The 21,139-nt window shown below is 42.1% G+C and overlaps 1 protein-coding gene across 1 annotated transcript; it reads left to right on the forward strand.

Annotated features, from left to right (window-relative positions):
- On the forward strand, positions 1-10,555 carry ADCK1 (aarF domain containing kinase 1). Its single transcript, XM_075280669.1, has 11 exons — positions 1-166; positions 717-861; positions 1,006-1,089; positions 1,172-1,375; positions 1,935-2,093; positions 2,374-2,532; positions 3,708-3,824; positions 5,075-5,224; positions 5,309-5,506; positions 7,965-8,158; positions 9,531-10,555. Coding segments are annotated over exons 1-11 (1,584 nt in total). The 5' UTR covers positions 1-164; the 3' UTR covers positions 9,703-10,555.
- The last annotated feature ends 10,584 nt before the right edge of the window (positions 10,556-21,139 follow it).

Consider the following 21,139-nt stretch of genomic DNA (forward strand, 5'->3'; position numbering starts at 1 on the left):
GTCCTCAAGTTTCCTTCTGTAATTGCGTGGCCGCCATGATGTCGAAGCTCAAATTCGCAGTAATTAGAAGAAAATATGGCGCCTCTAGTGCGGACAGTATCAGCGCTAGCAAATCCTAATTTCGTCGACCTGTTAACGCCACAGAAGCAGTGAAAGCAAGACTGATGTAATTATATTGGCTCCTCCCCCCATTGTATGGTTATGTACACATGGTTTCTCCCAGCCTCATACAGTGTATGCCGTGGTAAATCATATGTAACACAAGAGGTGGGCCCTGAACTACATCTCCCGGCGTGCACGGCGCGAATTGGACTTGCCCTTGCTGAACATCCAGCACTAAAGCCGGTGTGGGCAGTAAGCATACTCTCCATACCCAGGGTCACAGGAAAGATCGGGTTCTTACTGTAATGTCATCTTATCATGTGATCTATCAGTGATGGGAACCACATGTCCTACTCTGTGAGAACAAGGGTCACAGACATGGATGCTTCTATATGGGGGAACATTTCTTGTAACTGTATGTCCTGGAGGGGTTCCCCACAAACACAATGAGATCTGCTGTAGAAAACAGCAATACTAAAGAAGAACCTGATGCATCATAAGTCAGTTTTGGTTAACTGGATGCTGGCAGACCACTTGACATCTAGCACCTAGTGCACCATTTCCCACATATCTTATGATTATAGTTTACATTAACTTTGCTCCTGTCCTTGCAGGTCAGTAGAGATGGCTAAGAACACTTTAAGACTTGTATCCCTGGTCACTGCTGGTCTCACCACCACAGGGTGTTTCATTTATGGGGCTCACTCCTGGGACCCCAATGATTTTGGAATTCTGCGAATTGGAAGAGCCGTGCTTACAGTGAGTGACCCATAGAAAAAATGTTATTACACAATACTCATCATTTTGTTAGTAGAGGTTCCTGGCGACTGGGGGTTATTTGTTTCCATTCACTCCTGCATGGGCTGCCATGTGGTCACTTTTCTGTCTTTTCCGGTGTTGTAGACAGCAGCTGTGACATCTGATTACCTCATAACGCTTCGCAATGTTCCTCCAGCCACACAGGAATATAATGACGTTAAATCTCAGGTACAGCATTGGCTACTGTATGTGAATCAAGTTATGAGTATTTGTGGTTCTTTCATTCATCTTTTGCATTATTTTCTCCCAGGTGCACACTCGTTCTGCCCGTCGCCTGCTGGAGCTGTGTTGTGCCAATCGTGGCACATACATTAAGGTGGGGCAACACTTGGGAGCTCTGGAGTACCTGCTGCCTCCGGAATACACAAGAACCTTAAGTGTGCTGCACAGCCAGGCCCCATCCACACCACTGACCGATGTATTGCACATCATCCAAGAGGAACTAGGAAAGGAGGTAAAGCTGATCTTCTGCAATGGCTGCCAGGGAGTTAAGTGTCTGATGCTCTTCTATTCTTGCCTCTGATCTATGCATGCTGGGCATTCGTTTATTATGAACTATAATTAATCAGCCATCCGCAAATCTGAAAGGGGCATCAGGATGAGGTCACAATGTATTAATACCTCCCCTAATAAAAATGGTATCAGTAGGAGATTTATTGCCTAAGTTATTGCTGTCTGAAGAGGGGAGAGATGAAAGCAATAATTCAGCTTCATAAACAGTGTGATGTTCGTATATCGGTGTGTATTTAGTGTATTTAATAGGGGAGTACTGGGGGTATTTTTTGTACATGAGCACTGCAAGAGAACTAGATTTAGGGTGTATTCAGATGTAGGAGTTTTGTATGCATTTTTTCTATTAATTGCCTTGATTTTTATTAATTTAATTTAATCTTAGCACCACTTGTCTTAGTATTGGAACAGTGGCAAAACCATGGTTCGCTTCTGTGCAGCAAGAATTGCAGTGCAACCACTAAATCTGACTGTACCCTTCTGCCTGTAACTTCTCCCCTCAGACATCAGAACTGTTTGCACAGTTTGAAGAAACTCCTCTAGGTGCAGCCTCATTGGCGCAGGTCCATCGAGCAGTTCTAAGAGATGGTCGAACAGTGGCTGTGAAGATTCAGCACCCCAAAGTAAGGAAGCAGAGTTCCCAGGACATCATGATTATGGAGGTAGGAGAAGGGTGATTACCTAGTACAACAGGGGATTCTTCTTCACTTTTGTTTCGTGTGGTTGTCTTTGCTTCATCCAATTCATCAGCACAGGTGCATCACAGTTACCTCAGATGTCTGGTTTCCTTACTGGGGTCCATTGCATTGAAACTCTGTGTTTCGTTTATTTACTGTATACCAGACATCTGCCCCTAAAATAAGATAACCACAAGAAACTCTAGGCTACTACCTCACCAATATCTTGTGTCTGTCTGACCAGCATGCAATGTCTTCTCTCCAGGTTCTGCTCCATGTAGTGAAGAAAGTTTTCCCGCAGTTTGAGTTCATGTGGCTAGTGGAAGAGGCTAAAAAGAATCTTCCACGAGAGCTGGACTTCCTGAATGAGGCCCAAAATGCTGAGAAAATGGCGGATATGGTCCGCAAGTTTCCTTTTCTGAAGGTAAGTCGAGCCGGAGCAAAGTCATCACAGCCCGCAATTGAAGAGGCCAGAAACTGCCTGAATTTACGTCCAATAAGTGGCACCCATGTATATGAAAAGATCACAAATCATCACCAGCTGCCTGCAGACAAGGCTGGAAGCAATTTTTGACTAGATGACATTTGTTAGTGTAGTGCACTGTTAATGTAATATGTTAATGTGCACTGTTAATATCTCCTACCAAAAGAAAATGGATGTCTTCTTGTGTTTATTAGGTGTCCCTATTGTGAACTTTAGGCCAGGGGCCCCAGGTGCTGTAATTGCCGAGCAAAAGCTGCAGTGTTTTACAGTTCCTGCATAGTGGATGGGATTGTAGCGGACTTTCTGTGAAAAGCACTGCAGGAAAAAACGCAATGTATGCAGCAATGCAGCAGTTTTTCCTGCAGCTCTTTTTCCTACAGCCTGCTCTGTGGGGCTTTAGCTTAAGGCTGAGGTCCCACATCCTAGAAACACAGCTTTTTTTATGCAGATTTTACGGCGGTCTTTGGAGCCAAATCCAGGATTGGATTGAGTAGAAGGTTGACATGTAAATGTTTCCTATATATTTCCCATTCCTTCTGTAGGTACGCTTGGCTTTGGCTCAGAAAAACACAGCAAAAACTGCAACAAAAAAAGCTGTGTTTCCGCAACATGGGGCCTCGGCCATAAAGAGGATTAATCGGTGATCAAAGTCTTGACATACATACATGCTGTCCAGTACTGCACAATAAATGGGGACAGCCTGTATGTTGTAGAGTTATTGTTCTGCACACCATTTTTAATGAAGTCCTTGGATCTACGCTAAACTGACCTAGGTTTCCTATATAGTTCCTGCCAATTTTCTGATGCGAGTTATAGTAATCTTGCCAGGCTGAGTTGTTTCAGGCCCACCTTGCTTTCCAACCCACTCTGCCTACTTTTTCAAAAAGTGGCATGTGGGGTGCAGAAAAAGTGGAAGTGGTTCATCTTTGTCACAAAATAGAGCTGTCCCCACCTAAGATGTGCCACAACTATTCTTATCTACACCAGTAAACTGGCATAGAAGGAACAGTAAATTTCCCTCAGTTTATGCGGGTGGGGGAGGACTTCCTCTGTAGTCTTTGCATATCAGAAGACTTTTTACTTATCAGTCTTTTTACTTGTTTCTGCTGGATCAGATACCTAAAATTCACTGGGACATGAGCACAGAGCGGGTCTTGGTGATGGAGTATGTGGAGGGTGGACAAGCTAATGATCTCGAGTACATGAAGAGAAACAACATTGATGTAGATAAGGTAAGGTTGAAACCAGGCTGTTACCTGTGAGCGCAATCTCTATCACCGTGTTGAAGTCCAAATTAATACAATTGGTATTTAAGCCGGCTTAGAATAACACTAACACACACACACACACACAGCTTTTGTGTACATAGTGGGTTCTGCTTTAATGGCAGGAAAAAAGGTAGTTTGAATACCTTGTATAGACAAAAACAGGTTGGAGTAGTATAATCAGCATACCATGATTGGCTGTAAAGTTGTAGCATAATTCTGGCACATGGCTATTGGATAAATCATAGTAGGAGCCGTATTTCATTAAGGCTTCTGATGAGCTATCTGTACAGAACAAAGATAAATCTAAGATGGCGAACAGGCATGGCCTTGTAAGGAATCCGAAATGGAGGACAATAATATGCTGGCATCTTCCACATGTCTTATTTTTAGTTATCAAGGGTTAACAAGTTTGTGAAATAAAATAACTGAGTGGGGAGTCTCTTTTGTCACCAGGACACCCCCCTGCAGCGTCTGAGTCTATGAGGCTGTAATTACAATGTGATATCCTTAATGCATGGTTATAATAACATTCACAAAGCTTTACCCCTCCCCATTCAAGAGGGATCCTTCGCTGCTTCTTCTACTTTGCACAATGTTCACATCTTACACAGAGGAACAAACCTGCAGAAGTAATAACAAAGACAGCACCAATGCCCCTGCTGCTCATTGCTGACTCTTGCATAGATCACACAGTAGCCTGACTAGTGCTTTGAGTACCAATTGGTTTCTTATGGTCACTAAGGTACTCAGAGGGAACACAAGGTGATGTTCTATGAGCTGCCTTTTTCTTGGTAGATCAAAGGGGAGATGTCAGTCTTATGTCTGCTGTAAGAGAGACAGGAAACGGACATCCTCACTTATATAAAGGCTTGTTGTCTGCAATAGTAGATGGAATAGCTGTTACCGTTGTATAGTGTGTGGATCTCATGTCTTATTACAATGTCATTATATTACTATTGTATTCAATGATGTCCGTAATGGGGATGGGGCTGTGACAACCTCTTGGACATGATATATAGGCTGATATATATTACTGTAGTATAAAGTGTGTGGATCTCATGCTAGTAATACCAGTATAGAGGGATACTAGAATAGATAGATCAACCATTACTAGCATTACATTCTAGAAGTACTTTTACAACCACTTTTCAAGTTTGCTTCGGTAGGTGGTAGTGAGAATGATGCTCCATATAATCCTCTCTCATAAATTAAAGGTTTCTCAAGCTCTGGGAAAGCTGTACAGTGAAATGATTTTTGTCCATGGATTTGTGCATTGTGATCCCCATCCTGGAAATGTACTGGTCCGACAGACACAAGATAGCAGAAGTCCAGAAATCATTTTGCTGGATCATGGGCTGTATCAGGTACAGTAATGGGAGAAGTGTTATACTACATCTCATCCTCAAAGTTCTAATTTGTATGATTTACATAATTCATCTCTCCTACAGGAACTGACTGACAACTTCCGCATGAATTACTGTCACCTGTGGAAGGCACTCATAGCTGTGGATATGGATGAAGTACGCAGATACAGCCAACTTTTGGGGGCTGGAGATTTGTACCCTCTATTTGCTTGTATGCTAACTGCCAGATCCTGGGACTCAATAAATCGTGGCATTGATCAAGGTCCTGTGAGTACAGAAGAGGTGAGAAATTCAAGTATGGGATTTCTGTATATAACTTTGGATACTCGTAACTGCAAAATATACACTACCTGTCAAATACTTGATCAACAAACGACATGCCCTGAATAGTATACAGTTGGTGCTAGTTATGCCAGCACATAAAGTGTATACATCGGGGTTAGGTATCTCTTTCATACACACAGGTTGTCATCTTCTGTAGCGCTGTGATCTTGCTGTCACATACATTGCTGTCTGCAGCTGCTTCAGAGCGTTCTGCTGGTGATAACGTGTAATTAGTTGTGTCTGTAATTAGTGCCTTGTTCTGTGTGGGACATGCGTGTTTAACCAGAACATGCAGGAACTGTAACCCTTTCATAGTTGGGTAATCTTAGCAGCTGGAATCAGAGATTTGGGGACTTATACACAGTTATGGTATTTACTGTATCTGTATGCTTGTCTGCACTGGCCTGTGTCATCCTCCTATCACATGACATCCTCTTTAAAAGTTACATTATATATTCCTTAGCTGTTCCAATAAATACTACTCGACTGTCATGTTATATACCCCTTACCTTTCTTTTTGTATACCTGCCCCATAGTATACTCGTTACTAGACCCATTATAAGCTCCTAACCAAATCCCATTATATGCTTTTCCCATTGCATATTCTTATTGTGTATCATTATATACTAACCTATCCAATCATACACTTATACCCTGTTTCATTATAAACCCATTACCTTATCCTTGATGCACTCCTAGCCTGTCCCATTATAAACTTATATCCTGTCCCAATATATACTCCTGGCCTGTCCCATTATTACACTCCTTATCTGCCCATTATATACTCCTTATTTGCCTTATTATATACTGCGTACCTGTCCAGTTATATATTCAGACCCTCTCTCTCTATGTATTCAGTTGTCTCGTTATATACTTCTAACCTGTCCCATGACATATTCATTACCTGTCCTAGTATTTTTACCTTGATTCTTTATCTGCTCCAAATCTGTCTTATTATATTCCCCTAACCTGTCTTATTATATACAGTATACTAGGTGGTTTAACTACCGGGGTAGCAGCTGCCACAGGTCCCAGGACATTAGGGGCCCAGCGACAGCCGCTACCGCTGCGTTTTGTTTGGGTTTTTTTATAGGGCGTTACCGACTCCAGCCAGTAACGGTCATGACTTACTTACCAATCCTGGCAGGGGCCATGATCAGTAAGTGACGCCACGGGCCCCACAAGCACTATTATACTCGGGGGTCTTTTCGGAGAAGTAACGGAACATAAAAAACAGTGTTACCTACCTCTCCGCACTCCGGGCATGCTTGTGGCCTATTTGCGTGATGGCACATGACCATTTATGGATGTCCACTATGGAGCATAATACTGTGTATAAGGGCACTATGGGGCATAATACTGTGTGTAGGGGCCACTATGGGGAATAATACTGTGTGCAGGGGCCACTGTGGGGAATAATATTGTGTGCAGGGGCCACTATGAGACATTATAGTGAGTGCAGAAATACAGGGTGGGGGGTAGTGGTTAGTTGGTCGAGAGCTTTGGGGGGGGGGGGGCTTGTCAAAATTTCGCCACAGGGCCATTCCTAACATCATGTACTCCTGACCTGTTCCATTAGAAACTCATTACCTGACCAATTATATACCCTTTGCCTGTCGCATTAAATACTCCTAAGTCATGTTATATACTCTCAGGTTGCCCCATTGTATGCTTCTTACATGTTTTATCACATATACCTAACCTGCCACGTTATCTTTATGTGCTTCAAACTCATCCTATTATTTACTCCTAACCTGTCCGATTATACACAGGGTTAGTCACAAAGAATGGTGTAAAATGATAGCCTCAGTCATCATAAACGAAAGAATGCAACACAAATTTATTAACATGAAAAGACACAATAACTGTATGTGGTTTAGCTTTACCCTACAAATGTATGATGAAATTTCCATTGGTGACATGGCGGAGGTCTAGGTGGTAGATCAGTTCTGTCCAGTATTGTGGCGCCATATCATTGAGTATAAACTCTACTGTTTCAGTGATGTGTCATCTCAAAGTGAAAGTTGTGCTGTGATTGGTTGCTATGGGCTGTGATTGGTTGCTATGAGCAACTATGCTAGTTTTGCTTTGATTTCTGGTCACATTTACCACTGATGTTGCTTTAATTTTGTGCCTTTACTTTTGCAGCGTTCTTATTGAATCGCTCTGTACTTAACCTGATCCAATGTGTACTCTGATCCTGTCTCATTATACACCCCTAATGTGTTGTGTTATTATACGCCTAACCTATCTGTCTTGGTGACCTGTCTTCACCATGTGTATCTCTTGATACTTCTCTTTTTGTTCCTCGTGTGATGACCCATCTTTGTTGGTGGTGTGACCGTCTCTTGTCACACATTATGATCCTTCTTCTTCGCTTGTGTTTTACTGTAAGTCCCAATCTTGCTTTCTTTAGGCACAGGAGATCCGCAGTAATGCTGCCGCGTACCTACCTCAGATCAGCCAACTCCTTGCCAGTATTCCTCGACAAATGCTTCTTCTTCTGAAAACCAATGATCTCCTGCGTGGGATTGAGACCGCACTCCACACCAACGCGAATGCTAGCTCATTCCTCAGCATGTCTCGCTGTTGTATCCGAGCCATCGCCAGGTTAGATATCTAACATTTGCTGCAGATTAGTGTGTGGTCACAGATAAATTGACCCTCTTACTTGAAGAGAGTCTGTCATCAGTAAGCTGGTTATAAACCTAATCCCAGTTCCTTGTAGAGGTGATTCTACAGTTTCCAAATTTAACTCTGTTATTCAGCTTTGGAACCCCATTTTCATGTAAATGTATGGTTTATTTGAATGCAGATAAGGGAAAACTCGATTGCCCAGCAGTGTAGAGCTGAGACCAAAGCCCAGGCAAACTAAGACACGCCTCCAAGGCACTTTTTCCCACCTCAAATCAATGTCTCCTCCTTTGTATATGAAGGGGATTTACATGAAAATGTGACTCCAAAGCTGAATAACAGAGGTAGATTTGGAAATTGTAGTATCCCCTCTATAGAGTCCAGTGATTGAGTTTACTGCTGACAATCTCCCTTTCAACATTGTACCCAATCCGAATGACCCTCATGGAGTGGAGAGTAACACCATAAGGGTATTGTAGACTAGAGGCCCTAGTCATGGCCTTCAGCCAGTCCTGTCTCCATCTTGGGATCTCTCCTTACTCATCTCTGTGCAGTTCATTCTAATTACCATTACTAATACTAATTACCGAGTACTCCCATTATTTCCACTAATCATCCTCTACAGTTGATATCCAAATGAGAGGCAGGAGATTACCCAGTGATCAGGAGACAGTCGGAGTGCTGGCTTTTTCAACGGTGACCATTTGCCTTTCAACGCTTTTTACCCAACCACATATGGGAAAGTGTAGTCTAGTTCATGTACCAGAAGGAGTAATGGCTATTAAGTGCTGCTCTCCACTGATTAATTTATTAATTTAAGTTATTTAATTTTAATGAATTAATACCATTTACATCAAGATTTACTCGCTGTGTATGACCATTATATCTACTGACCATTCCATTTCCTAACCATTATGGAAACCATGAGCAAGACACACTATAGTCCTATTAACAGTCTGTGTCGCCTGATACACTGTAAGAGATGTCCTCTATATATGTATTATTGTTTGCCTTTATCGTAGAGTCAGTGCTGAGGAACAAGTATGGGGTGCTGAGTATGTCTGGGGGTGGTGAGCTCTGGAGATAAAGCATGTATGTGGGGGCTGTGATGGCTGTAATGTATGGCTCGATGAGTATGTGAATGTGGAGCTCAGGGCTTGGTGTGATGTGTACATAGAGATCCAGGAGTCAATTCTGAATACAGTGTATGTTATTAATGCTGAGTATTGTGAATAGTGGGGCAGGACTGGGTATAATGTATGTTGTTGGGTTAGTGCTTTGCATGATGTGTGAGAATTCAATACGGAGTACAGTCATATGACCCTTATTTCTCTCATCTTCTCTGAAGACATCGCAGAAGGACGGCCTCTTCACTTTGGTCTTATGCTCACATCTACATGTCAGAGTCCCTATGTCTGGCACAGTTGCAGCTGTATGAGCTCTTTCTTTGGGCACAGTCCTCCTCACTGGGTCGCTGGCTGATTTATCTTGCACACTGGATATCACTCACACCGTATTAACTCCTTTCCTGGGACTGATTGACCATAAACTGCTTCCTGGGAACCACTAAGAATTTTATTCAGCTTTGTCAAATGAAGACTTGGGTGGCCTACATAAGATCTTGACATTGCTTGAGCGAATACAAATACATAATGGGCAGTATGGTGGCTCAGTGGTTAGCCTTGCAGCGCTGAAGTTCTGGGATCAAATCCTGCCACGGTCAACATTTGTAAGGAGTTTGTATGTTCTCCCCGTGTTTGCGTGGGTTTCTTCTGGCTACTCCGGTTTCCTCCCATACTCTAAAGACAGCAACTGACGATGTCTGTAAAGTGCTGAAGAATATGATGGTGCGATACAAGTTAGCAAAATAAATAAAAATAATGTCTTGGCAGTAGCTGCTTAAGGGGGTTAAGCAGCTATTTGAATGGGTCTGAGCTGTAGCATAGCCACATGACCAATATATGTGATATCGCTGCCTGAGGAAGAAGTGGAGCTCTTTCTGAAAGAAAGCAGTCATGTTTTCGGGATAGTCCCTTTAACTGTTCCTTCAGTGTATGAACCCAATGTTGCCATATGCAGCACTTCTTCTCATGAGATCATCTGTAATTATTTATTGTCACCACAAGGTGGCACTTAGACCTAAACCTCTGGTCACCTGACGGTGGAGATGAACAGAGCAGCAGCAATAGCAAAACATAAATTGGAACCTTCTCCAGTCTGCCCAATGCTTTTCGCTTCACATATAATATTTGGATGTTTTTCAGCCTTGTCTTTGGATACAGCTATGTTTCTGCTGTTTATAGTTTACTGATTGTCTATCAAGCATCATTTCTGTTCTGTTATACAAAAATTTGGGTAAAGCATGTGAAACTTAAATACTATTTTTACTTCTTATCTCCATTCTTGTGTACAGACCTGTTTGTCAAGTTCTTGCTTTATGATGACCCATGACACTTGTTTATTACCACCTATTTAATATTAATCCACGCCAGGTAAAACCACCTGAAACGTGACCAATCAAGATGATGTCAGTGGCTGCTAGTTCTAGGAAAAGAATGGTCTTTTATGTGCTACCTCACACCAGCAAACTTCTAAAAGTAATGTTACTACTAAACTATTGCTGCAGATAAACTCATTTGTGTGTCATATTTTTCTAGGACCTAGATCTTTCTATATGACTGAACTATGTGTGATAGCTAAGGAAAATAAAGAGTATGATTTGTGTCTCATATTTACTTATAGTATGAAATGATCTTAATTACCATCGTCTATTGTGGCAGTGATGATTTCCTTCTGTACACAAATGTTAGCCATGATGCAATGGTATAAGGGTGGATGAGCTGTACATCAGGACCCTGTATACAGTACAATCAGCAGGCCTTGAGTGCTCTCATAATGTCACCCTGTATTCTGGGGGTCTCTTCTCATTTGTGTACAGCAGAGTTCTCAGCGTGTGCTCCTGACCTAAATCTGAGGGTCACTGAACAGGTCTCCCCTGCAGCCTCTCTGCTAAGTCCTGAGATCTGCAGCAGGAGGAGAGGGGCCTGGGGCACAAAGGAGGCAAAGCTGCTGAATGTGCTGTAAGCCACCACAATGGAGGATTTCCCAGAGCTCTCCACAAGCGATACCATTATTATTAGTACAGGAATATAAGCAAGATCTCTGCACTCAGCACTTTCACAAGGCGTAGTCATCCCAACTTGTAGCAGAAAACAATTATTCAGTTTCCTCAGTGATGGAGTCCATGTAGTCAGGAAAATTCTTGGCTGTACCACAATGTCTCTGAACTGCCATTTGTTATCGGTACCTGATTTACAACCTTATCCCCCTGAAAGTGCATAAACTTATTTTTCTCCAAGAAGCTCGCTGTCTAGTCAGATTATTGGAAATGAGACAATATGCAAGCACAACATGTAAAAACAAAAAAAGATGAAATCCAACAAGACCATCTCCATATGTCACTTCTGGTCTGTGACAGTTCTGTTCTCTGCATAGCCAGAGCTCAAGTTTGGGTCAGGGCTAGTCAGTATTCAGAACATAGTGTAAAATACAATAAAAGTGCACTCCATGGTGCGGGTTATCTTGAGATGTTTTAGTGACAGGATATGGTGTAATGGTCACCTGATTTTATTGTGTAGGTGACATGTACAACAATGTACAAGGAATAGTAGGAATCAATGTTAGTTAACTGCTTTGTCAGGAGAAAGTTGGCACTGCGGAGTGTCCAGATCTCAGAAGTCAGGGCAAAGGAGTCAACAGCGTTTGTGTTATATTCGGCAACACTTTTAACACTGCTTTGGTGCCTTTTTCAAGGTGTCACAATATAGTGACACTGAATCATGTCTATTGAAGTGCTGCATCACACCAACCTGAGTGCAATGGAGCTACAGTCCTCAACATTAAAGGCTTGTCCAGTTTCACCCAAATATTGAGAGGCTAATGTTATTGTTCATATAGTGAAAAGTTATGCAATTTATAACATTTATTTGCTGAAACTGGACAACTACTCTAACCCCTTTACACACCATGCCATAATAGTATAGCATAGAACTGGGTAGAGTTGGTTGCCATCGACAGCAGCCAGTCACTGCTAATAGGCTTGGATCCAATGTGCCCTACGATCACTAGGATTGGTTACTGTTTCCACACTGACCAATCCTAGTGAAAGTAGAAGACGGGATCAGTATCTGTCTCATTTTAGCACAAAGGCAATTGGAGAAAGGAGCTCGAGCAGATCCTGCTGTTGTAACGGCAAATTACAGTGCTTTACCCCTCTGTGGTCAGCGATTGTTCTATAATACCCCTAACATCCACCACTGTCCTCACCAGCACTCCCTTCATGCTAAGCAGCAACCCCCCCTCCCCCAATCATCCTAATCTGAAGCATAATTGCATTATCAGCACTCCCACCATCCTCAGAATCCTTAGGATCAACTCCATTGTCCGTATCAGCATCTTCCTGATCTTTAGCACTCCAATTGTCGTCATTGCTGCATGAATCGGAGTCCAAAAGTGAGGATGACACATCTTTCATCCCGTCAACCTCATCATTTAGTGACTTCTGCTATGCGTCATAGGATTGAGACTGCACCAGCCCCTGTATTGGGACTGGGACTGGACTGGGTCTGAACAACAGCTGAAAACCTTCCATGAACAATTCAACCAGTTCCATCCCACCATCAACCTGACGCTCAATTACTCCTTCTCTGAAATAAACTTTCTAGACACAGTCATCAAGATACAGGACAACAAAATTGAGACATCACTGTATCGGAAGCCGATTGACCGCCCTACCTACCTAAGATGGGATAGCTTTCATCCGAAACACATAAAGAATTCCATTGTCTACAGCCAAGCCATCAGATACCATCGCATATGTTCAGACCCGATGGACAGAGACAAGCACATTGGGGGCCTCAAAAACACATTCTTGAGGCAGGGTTACCATCCAAGAACAGTTGAAAACCAAATCAACAGGGCCACCAGAATACCAAGATCGGAGTTATTAAAATACAACACCAAACAGGAGAACAATCGGGTGCCCCTGGTTGTCACATATAACCCACACCTGGAAATGCTTAGAGGAATTACACGCAAACTACATCCACTACTGCAAAAAGTCCATAAATCCATATTTCCAGACCCCCCTCTCCTATGCTACAGACAGCCACCAAACCTCAGGAATATGATTATTAGCAGCTCTCTGTCACCTCCAAGTAACAAAGGAACAGTTCCATGTGGAAATAAGAGTTGCAAGACCTGCCCGCACATACTGACTACGGACAAAATAAAGATCCCGAACTCTGATCGACACTACAAGATCCCAGGTAACTTCACCTGCAGCACACCTAATGTAGTGTATTTGATATTGTGTACTAAGTGTCCTGAGGGCCTGTATGTAGGTGAGACAGGACAGTCACTTAGGATGAGGATGAACTCACACAGACATACGATTAGAGAACAGAGCATGGACCTCCCTGAGCCAAAACACTTCTGTAATGAAAATCATAACATGACCGAGGATATGAAGATCCTGGTACTGAGAGGGAATTTCAAGAGCAGAAAAGATCGCCTCATATGGGAGGTTAAACTTATGGTGAACTTTAACACCCTTCAGAGGGGTTTAAACCAGGCCCAGGGTTTTATGACGTTTTACAACCACTAGACAACACGTCACTGATCAAAGAAGCCATAAACCCAGAGAACTTTCCTGGGAACTGATATATATGTTTTTTCACTGTTTATTTACATGGTGTTCTGTTCTCCATCTATTTTGCATCTAACACTCCATTTCTCTGTGTATATATATGCCTACCTTCAGAAATTGTGTTATACCATCCTGATGAAGAGACCTCCATAGAGTCTCGAAAGTTCGATATGTCATCAAAAAACTTTTTAAGTTAGCCATTAAAAAAGGTATCAACTACTGAGGACTTCTCTCAAAAAATTTCTTTCATTAGATTAGAAATGATGAAGTTCTTAGCCATGGGCCTGGTCAAAAAGCCAACAAGAAACTGGACTATTGCACTGAAAGGACATTATGTCATCCTTCTCATACCCATAGTACTGGAGCGTACAAAGTAACTTTCTCACCCTTGAGACCACCATCATTCCTGGTCAAGTATCCAACATCTTTAGCTGTGAAAAAACCCATATCATCAGGCTTCCTCCACCAATCTTGACAGTTCAAATTCTTAATCAGTTAGTCCCCATTTTCCTTAGTCAAGAGACTGCTATTGAAGACCTGGATAATGTTTTTCTTTTCTTGAGAAATCTTCTTCATAGCTGATCTTCGATTTGATCTAGTGACCTTTTGCTTAGGAATCAACCTAATAACACACTAAGGGGGCATTCACACTACCGTCGGTGTCCAACGGCTAGTATCCGCTGCTCATGTCCGTGCAAAATCTTGTGCGGACATTAGCATCGGATACTAGCTGTGTCCGTGACATTTTGCATTGATTTAAATGGACATCGACTGCGTTCTTTTACTGTCCGTGGGTGTCCTTAACTGTCCGTTCCCAAAGATGTCCGACTTTTCAAGCGGACAGCAAAACCCGACATGTAGGTTTTTGCTGTCCGCTTGAAAAGTGAAAGAACGCACCCGATGTCCATTTAAATCAATTCAAAATGTCACGGACACAGCTAGTGTCCGATGCTAATGTCCACGCAAGATTTTGCATGGACATTAGCAGTGGACACTAGCTGTTAGACACCAACGGTAATGTGACTGCTCCCTAAGCTATTAGGGAATGTGAGAATAGGCTGTAATTTGTAGTATACAAGATAGAAAAAGGTTTTCCCACCACCAAGCGCAAAACATTAACAATGCAGTTACATGACAAGAATCTGCATAGATAATCATAAGCTAAATAGTTCCAAGTCAAATTTATGTATGAGATAGCCAAGATCATTGTCTATGAAACGATAGTAGTCTCACCTTTGAAGCTTTAGTGGATGGTGAGAGGCATATATCATATTTAAGACCCCTCCCTCCTGACCCAGGTGTCTGCTATTTTAGTTCTCTAGTTTAGCTTTGAATCTGTTCATGTGTATGGGGATTGCTTTTCTGACACTCAGCATGTTTTCTGGTTATTCGTTTGCCTGCTGATTCTGCAATTGACGTACCTGTTCGGATTTCACACTTGGCTTTCTATTGGATATCAGTTTTGTCTTCTGATCCTGCCTTTGATGACTTCTCCTGGTTTTGACCCTATGCCTTAAAGATTATTTTCCTTTTTCTGATCTGCCCTGTAAGATAACTGTGGGTTCTGATTTGGTTTCCATTAGTGGAGCCATTATTTCCTGTATGTAATTTTGGGTAAGAGATAGAATAGGGCCAAATTGGGTTTTGAAAAAAAAAAAAAACGCAAATCCAGCACCAAAAGTATATTAAGATCACATAAGACTTAACTTTTAATGATGAGAATTATTTTTAAAAAAAAAAACAAAAAAAACTACATAAATGAATATACTGACAAAAAAAAAAGTCCTATACATGGTGAATACATCATATCACAAAAAAAAATCCCCACAAATAACAGAAAAATCTGGCTTACGCGTTTCAAGGCATTAGCCACTTCGTAATTTTTTTTTCCTTTCCCAGATTGAGTTTATCCGGTGTCAAAAATATTTTTTCTTTCTTAGGGCTCGTTCACATCAGCGTTCGGGTCTCCGTAGTTCAGGTTTCCGTTTCCTGCCTAAAACAGAGGCAGGAGACGGAAACCTGCAGGAGTCTCTCTCACCCATTCATTTGAATGGGTGAGAGAGATGTCCGGCCGTGAGCGGCGGTGAGCGTTTTAGGCTCTCCGCCGCGAAACCGGGTTTTATAATCCAGACACAGAGTCGGACATGCAGTACTCTGTGTCCGGATAAAAAAATACGGTTTTGCGGCGGAGAGCCTAAAACGCTCACCGCCGCTCACGGCCGGACCCGGTCTGAGCTTTCCGACTTCTGGCATGCAGAAGACGGAAAGCTCAGAACGGACAGGAGAACGCTAGTGTGAACCTAGTGTTAGTCAGAATGCCTTTTTGGAAGGCATTTGAAATGAGATCCTGATATAATGGTATATATTCTAGTGTGGGATCTTTGTCTAAGGGTACATAGTATACAGTATCAGCTACGAGTCCATGTGCTTCTGTTATATAAGCAGATCTGTCCTGAATGACAATGCCTCCACCTTTAGCAGAACCTCTAATGGTGATGGCCCAATTGTCCATTACGGATCTGAGTGCTTTTCTTTCACTTTTTGTGAGGTTGTCCTTGGCATGAATAGGTGACTCCTTTAATTTCCTGAAATCAGATGTAACCAAAGCAAAACGGTATCAATGTTACTTTATGTATCCAAAAAAAGAAGACATGGACCGTACATCCCAATCTTATACAATGATGTAATGTTTCGCAGCAAATTCTACAATGCTGAACATTAGGTTGTTAGTATGTATATTGATCAAGGTGTTTAAGCCCACTAGCCACTTCACAGCGACCACTTTATAGTGGGTCTCTACTCTACTGTGTGCAGCGCTGCACAGCAACCGCCACAACTGTAACACGGCGCCCACAGGGGGAGCGACCCAGTGGTCCGGCAACACCCCTGCCATCAGATCAAGCCCCCAGGCTCTGGGTCGCACCACCCCACGGGCACAGCAACACAGGAGCAGCAGAGACCATGCAGCACTGCACCATGTGAACAGATCTCAAAAATTCACCTGGCTCAGAACATCATTGCGAACCCTGGTTAGTGGACCTTTACTAAAGGTAGCCAAGTAGTTTTGTATATTATAAAATTTATTATCTTCACCCACTCTAAAGATTTCTAAAAAGAAAACTCAAAAACTTTAGTTTTAAAACACATACAAACACAACAAAACCGCCCCTTATTTTAACAATTATTCCTCCACGCAACGTTTTTGACCATTTCGTTAAAACTTACCTAACAAAGTCCACAGAATAATGGAGAAATTGCAGAGAGAAAAAGCAAATACAGACACAAAAAATCAAAGCATTAATAGCAGGGTTAAGATAAGGTGTTATACACTCCTTAAGATGTCTTTCTTCTTCCTCCCGTCCTGAACCTGAGTAAAATTGCTACAATTTTTGCAAGATTTATTGTCTTTCCAACATTCACTGTAATAGTACAGAAGATATCAGGTATTTAAACATGGTGTCTGCTCAGAGGCTGAGTGGTCGCCAGAGCGGCCGGATCTCTGCTGTTATTCACAGCTGGGCGCAGGTGGCAATGGCGCAATCAGAGACATCTCTGATTGTGGGCAATTAACCCCTCAGATGCTGTGGTCATATGCGACCATAGGCACTTACAGTTTTTTTCTTCTTTTCTTTGCTTACATTTTGATGCTGGTAAACGTGTCCTGCACACAAGATAATGGGAGCCATTCTATTCCTATGGCACCTGGGAACCTTCTGAAGGCTCCAAGGTCATTTATAGGAATATTACCATTAAACAGTGACTGTTTTAAGTTATTTAAAGTTTTTTGTTTTGTAAATTAATATTTTAGGTGAATTTAAGTTAAATTTAACTTTTTAATATAGAAAAGGAAAATGCTTCTATTTTCTGCTATCAGTGAGTGAGATGCAGAGAGAAACAAACATCATGGAGTAGATTACAGTAAGATATCTCTTTCACAAGAGCTTAAAGGGGTATTCCCACGTCGCATACTCACCAGTCTTCACTGCAGTAAAATTTTCTTTCTTCCTTGTTTCTTGCGTCATTTGGTGGGCGGGGTTTCACATGCAACCTGCCATTTAGCTCTGCCCCCAAAAAAGCATGTGCTCCGCCCACCGCGTGATCCTATGGGGCGGCTGAAGGGCCTGTGATATCATCAAAGGTCCTCAAACAACACTATATGCACAATATTGGACTATGAAGTACAGGCAGGAGCAACTCCATTCTGTGTTACATACAGAGACTGCCTGTCTCTGCCATAATGAACACAATTGAATAGGCTAGCCTGATAACTGGGAGAACAGAAGATGAGTTCAGAAATGAAAGTAGCTCCTCTGCCCTATCTGAGAGCAGGAAGGTCACGTGGTGTAGACACAGGAATAGCTAGAAACACAGGCTCGCTCCTGTGCACTTAGCCCCTCCTTCCTCCCCCCTGAGAGCAGAAGATACATCACTTGACTTTTCAGCAGATAAGTCAAGGGTTGTGTCAACAATTAATTGAATAAAGTAAAATAGTGGACAAATAAAGCAGTTTTGCTGAAGCAGTGTATTTAGGAAAAGTCTTACATCTCCTTACAGCACCGTTGTATAATACATCATATAGTATTATTACAATGATTTTAGCAAGGGGTCAATTGCTGTATGGTAATGTGGCAGAAGCGTCCTTTGCCATTAGGAGAGCAGATTATGCTGGAGTATTTTCTAGCAAACTAATGACAGTACTTTGTAGGGCGTCTCCTATACTTGCCAAAGATGCCTTTCTTATTCTGCATTGCAGCTCCATTTTCATGAAAATCAGCGTTTTATTCTTATGCAAATTAGATGACAAGGGCTTTAAGATCCTTCTTCTCTTACCGGGGCTTCACTCTCTGCTCTAGATAACTATGCCTAACTGCCAGCCAGATCCAACCCACATTGCATGAGTGACATCTGTCAGTTTGTCACAGAGTGTCTGCAGTTATCTAGAACAGAGAGTGAAGCCCTGGCAGGAGAAAGTCCCTGAAAAACCTTTCATCTAATTTGCATATGAATAAAGAACTTATTTTCATGAAAATGGAGCTGCAACACAGAGTAAGAAAGACATCTTTGGAAAGTGTATAAGCCCCTCTACAAGGTACTGTTCTTAATCTGACAATAGTTTTCCTGCTGACATACTCCCTTTAATAACTTACCCTATTTTGGAAATTAAACTCTTGTATTTGTTTTTCCAGAAACTAGTGCGCAGTGAATGTTGCAAAATACAATTTTTCCACAGATATGCCAATTTAGTGTCCAATATATTGTGCACAGTTTGTGCCACTGTGAAAAGACTTCTGTAGTCATTATGCTGGTTTTAGAATATTACAGGGCTCAGAAGTAAAATAACACTAGGAACATTTTAGGCCTTATTTGATGGTTTATAAAGCATTTCCCTGTAACTGAAGATACTCTGAGGTACCGTATTTTTCGGACTATAAGATGCACTTTTTTTCCCCAAAATTTTTGGGGAAAAGAAGGGTGCGTCTTATAGTCTGAAGGTGGCGCCTGGCATCCGCTGTAATAGAGAGGCGGAAGCCGGCAAGTGATAGACGCCATTACAGGTGCCAGGGCCTGAGACATCGCTGCGATCCTCTGCCCTACATGAAGCCAGCAGCGGCAGGGGCTCCTCCGTGCCCCCGCCGCTGGCTTCATGCAGGGCAGAGGATCGTAGCGATGTCTCAGGCCCCGGCGTCTATTCCTCCCCGGCATCCGCCTCTCTAGTACAGCGGATGCCGGGTCAGTATCGGTGGCCTCTTCTCGCCCGGGGCCGGTCCCCACCGGCCCCGTACCTGTAAAGTTGCAGGCCGGCTCCTGCGCGGCGATATCGCAGGAGCCGACCTGTTCGGGTGACAGCCGGGAGCCTAATGAGGCTCCCCGGCCTGTCACGGCTATATATTAGTATTGTGGCTGGGCCTAGGACCAGCCATAATACTAATAGACAGAATGTCCCATAGACGGCAATACAGTTGTATTGCCGTCTATGGGACTTGCGATCAAGTGACCGCAGGTTCAAGCCCCCGGGGGGGAATAAAATAGTAAAAAAAAAACAAAACTTTAAAAATATGAAATAAATAAAAGTTCTAAATCACCTCCTGTTTTTTTTTTTCAATACAATGTGATCTAAGCAATAGATATCCCCCAAAATGGTATAACTAAAAAGTACATCTGTCCCCGCAAAAAAACGCTCTATGCATCCCCATACAGCTGCAGGGTCACCTGTCAATGTGGCCTTGCAGCTGTTGCAAAACTACAACTCCCATATATTAAATATTTTACCAGTTTTTGCTTAAAAATTTTTTTTCCCTATTTTCCTCCTCTAAAACCTAGGTGCGTCTTATAGTAATTTAATATAAAACCTCTTCAAGAAGTGACCATATTTTGGAAACATAACCCAAGGCACTTGACAAGGGGTGTAGTGAATATTTGATCCACAGATTTTTTCTACAAATTAAAAGTGCATTCCCATCTGGAACATTCATTGTGTAACCGCTGAAAACCTGTTTGTCTCTTTTTCTGAAGTCCCTTAGAGGTCAATATATATATTTTTAATGGCACCATTTATGTATCGAAAATCTGTAATGTAATGAAAAACTTCTACATCTACAGAGCAGAGTGACCAATCAAGTAAACAGAAATACAGACAAAACTACAAAGTGAACCTCCTACAGATGTACCAGAAATACACATACTGTATATACTCGAGTATAAGCTGAATTTTTCAGCACAGTTTTTGTGCTGAAAAATCCCCCCTCAGCTTATACTCGAGACAAGCAAAAAACAAACAAACAGACAAAAAATAATTATTTTTATTTATTTATTTATTTATTTTTTTATTTTTTTTGGGGGGGGGTGTCTATGACCAGCCGCAATAGTAATGTATAGAATCTTAGAATCTCCCATATAATAGTGAAAAAGAAAGAAGCTTTAAAAAAATACAATAAAAAAATAAATTAAATTAAATCTCTAAATCACTGCTTTCCCTAGAATAGACATAAAAGTAGAAAATGACTGTGACACACATACACATTAGGTATCCCTGTGTCTGACAGTGTCCGGTCTACTGAATATAGGGTATCTGCAGTGCTCCTGTTCCGTCGGGAAGGGGTTAATAGGAGCACTGCAGATACCGTATTTTCAGCCAGGCTGAATTCCAAGTGGGGGAAAAAAAAAAACAGTCCTCAAGCTCAGGGAAGGGGCAGACAGACAACCAAAACTCCCCTTCCCCATCACTCAGCAACTACTGCACCCAAAAACTC

The sequence above is a fragment of the Leptodactylus fuscus genome, chromosome 7, assembly GCF_031893055.1.
Source record: "Leptodactylus fuscus isolate aLepFus1 chromosome 7, aLepFus1.hap2, whole genome shotgun sequence".
Lineage (NCBI taxonomy): Eukaryota > Metazoa > Chordata > Amphibia > Anura > Leptodactylidae > Leptodactylus > Leptodactylus fuscus.

What these genes read in the sequence shown, in the direction of transcription:
- ADCK1 (XM_075280669.1), top strand. An exon ending in ACAACATTGATGTAGATAAG is followed by an intron (nt 3,825 to 5,074) that starts GTAAGGTTGAAA and finishes CATAAATTAAAG; the next exon opens with GTTTCTCAAGCTCTGGGAAA. An exon ending in TGGATCATGGGCTGTATCAG is followed by an intron (nt 5,225 to 5,308) that starts GTACAGTAATGG and finishes TCTCTCCTACAG; the next exon opens with GAACTGACTGACAACTTCCG.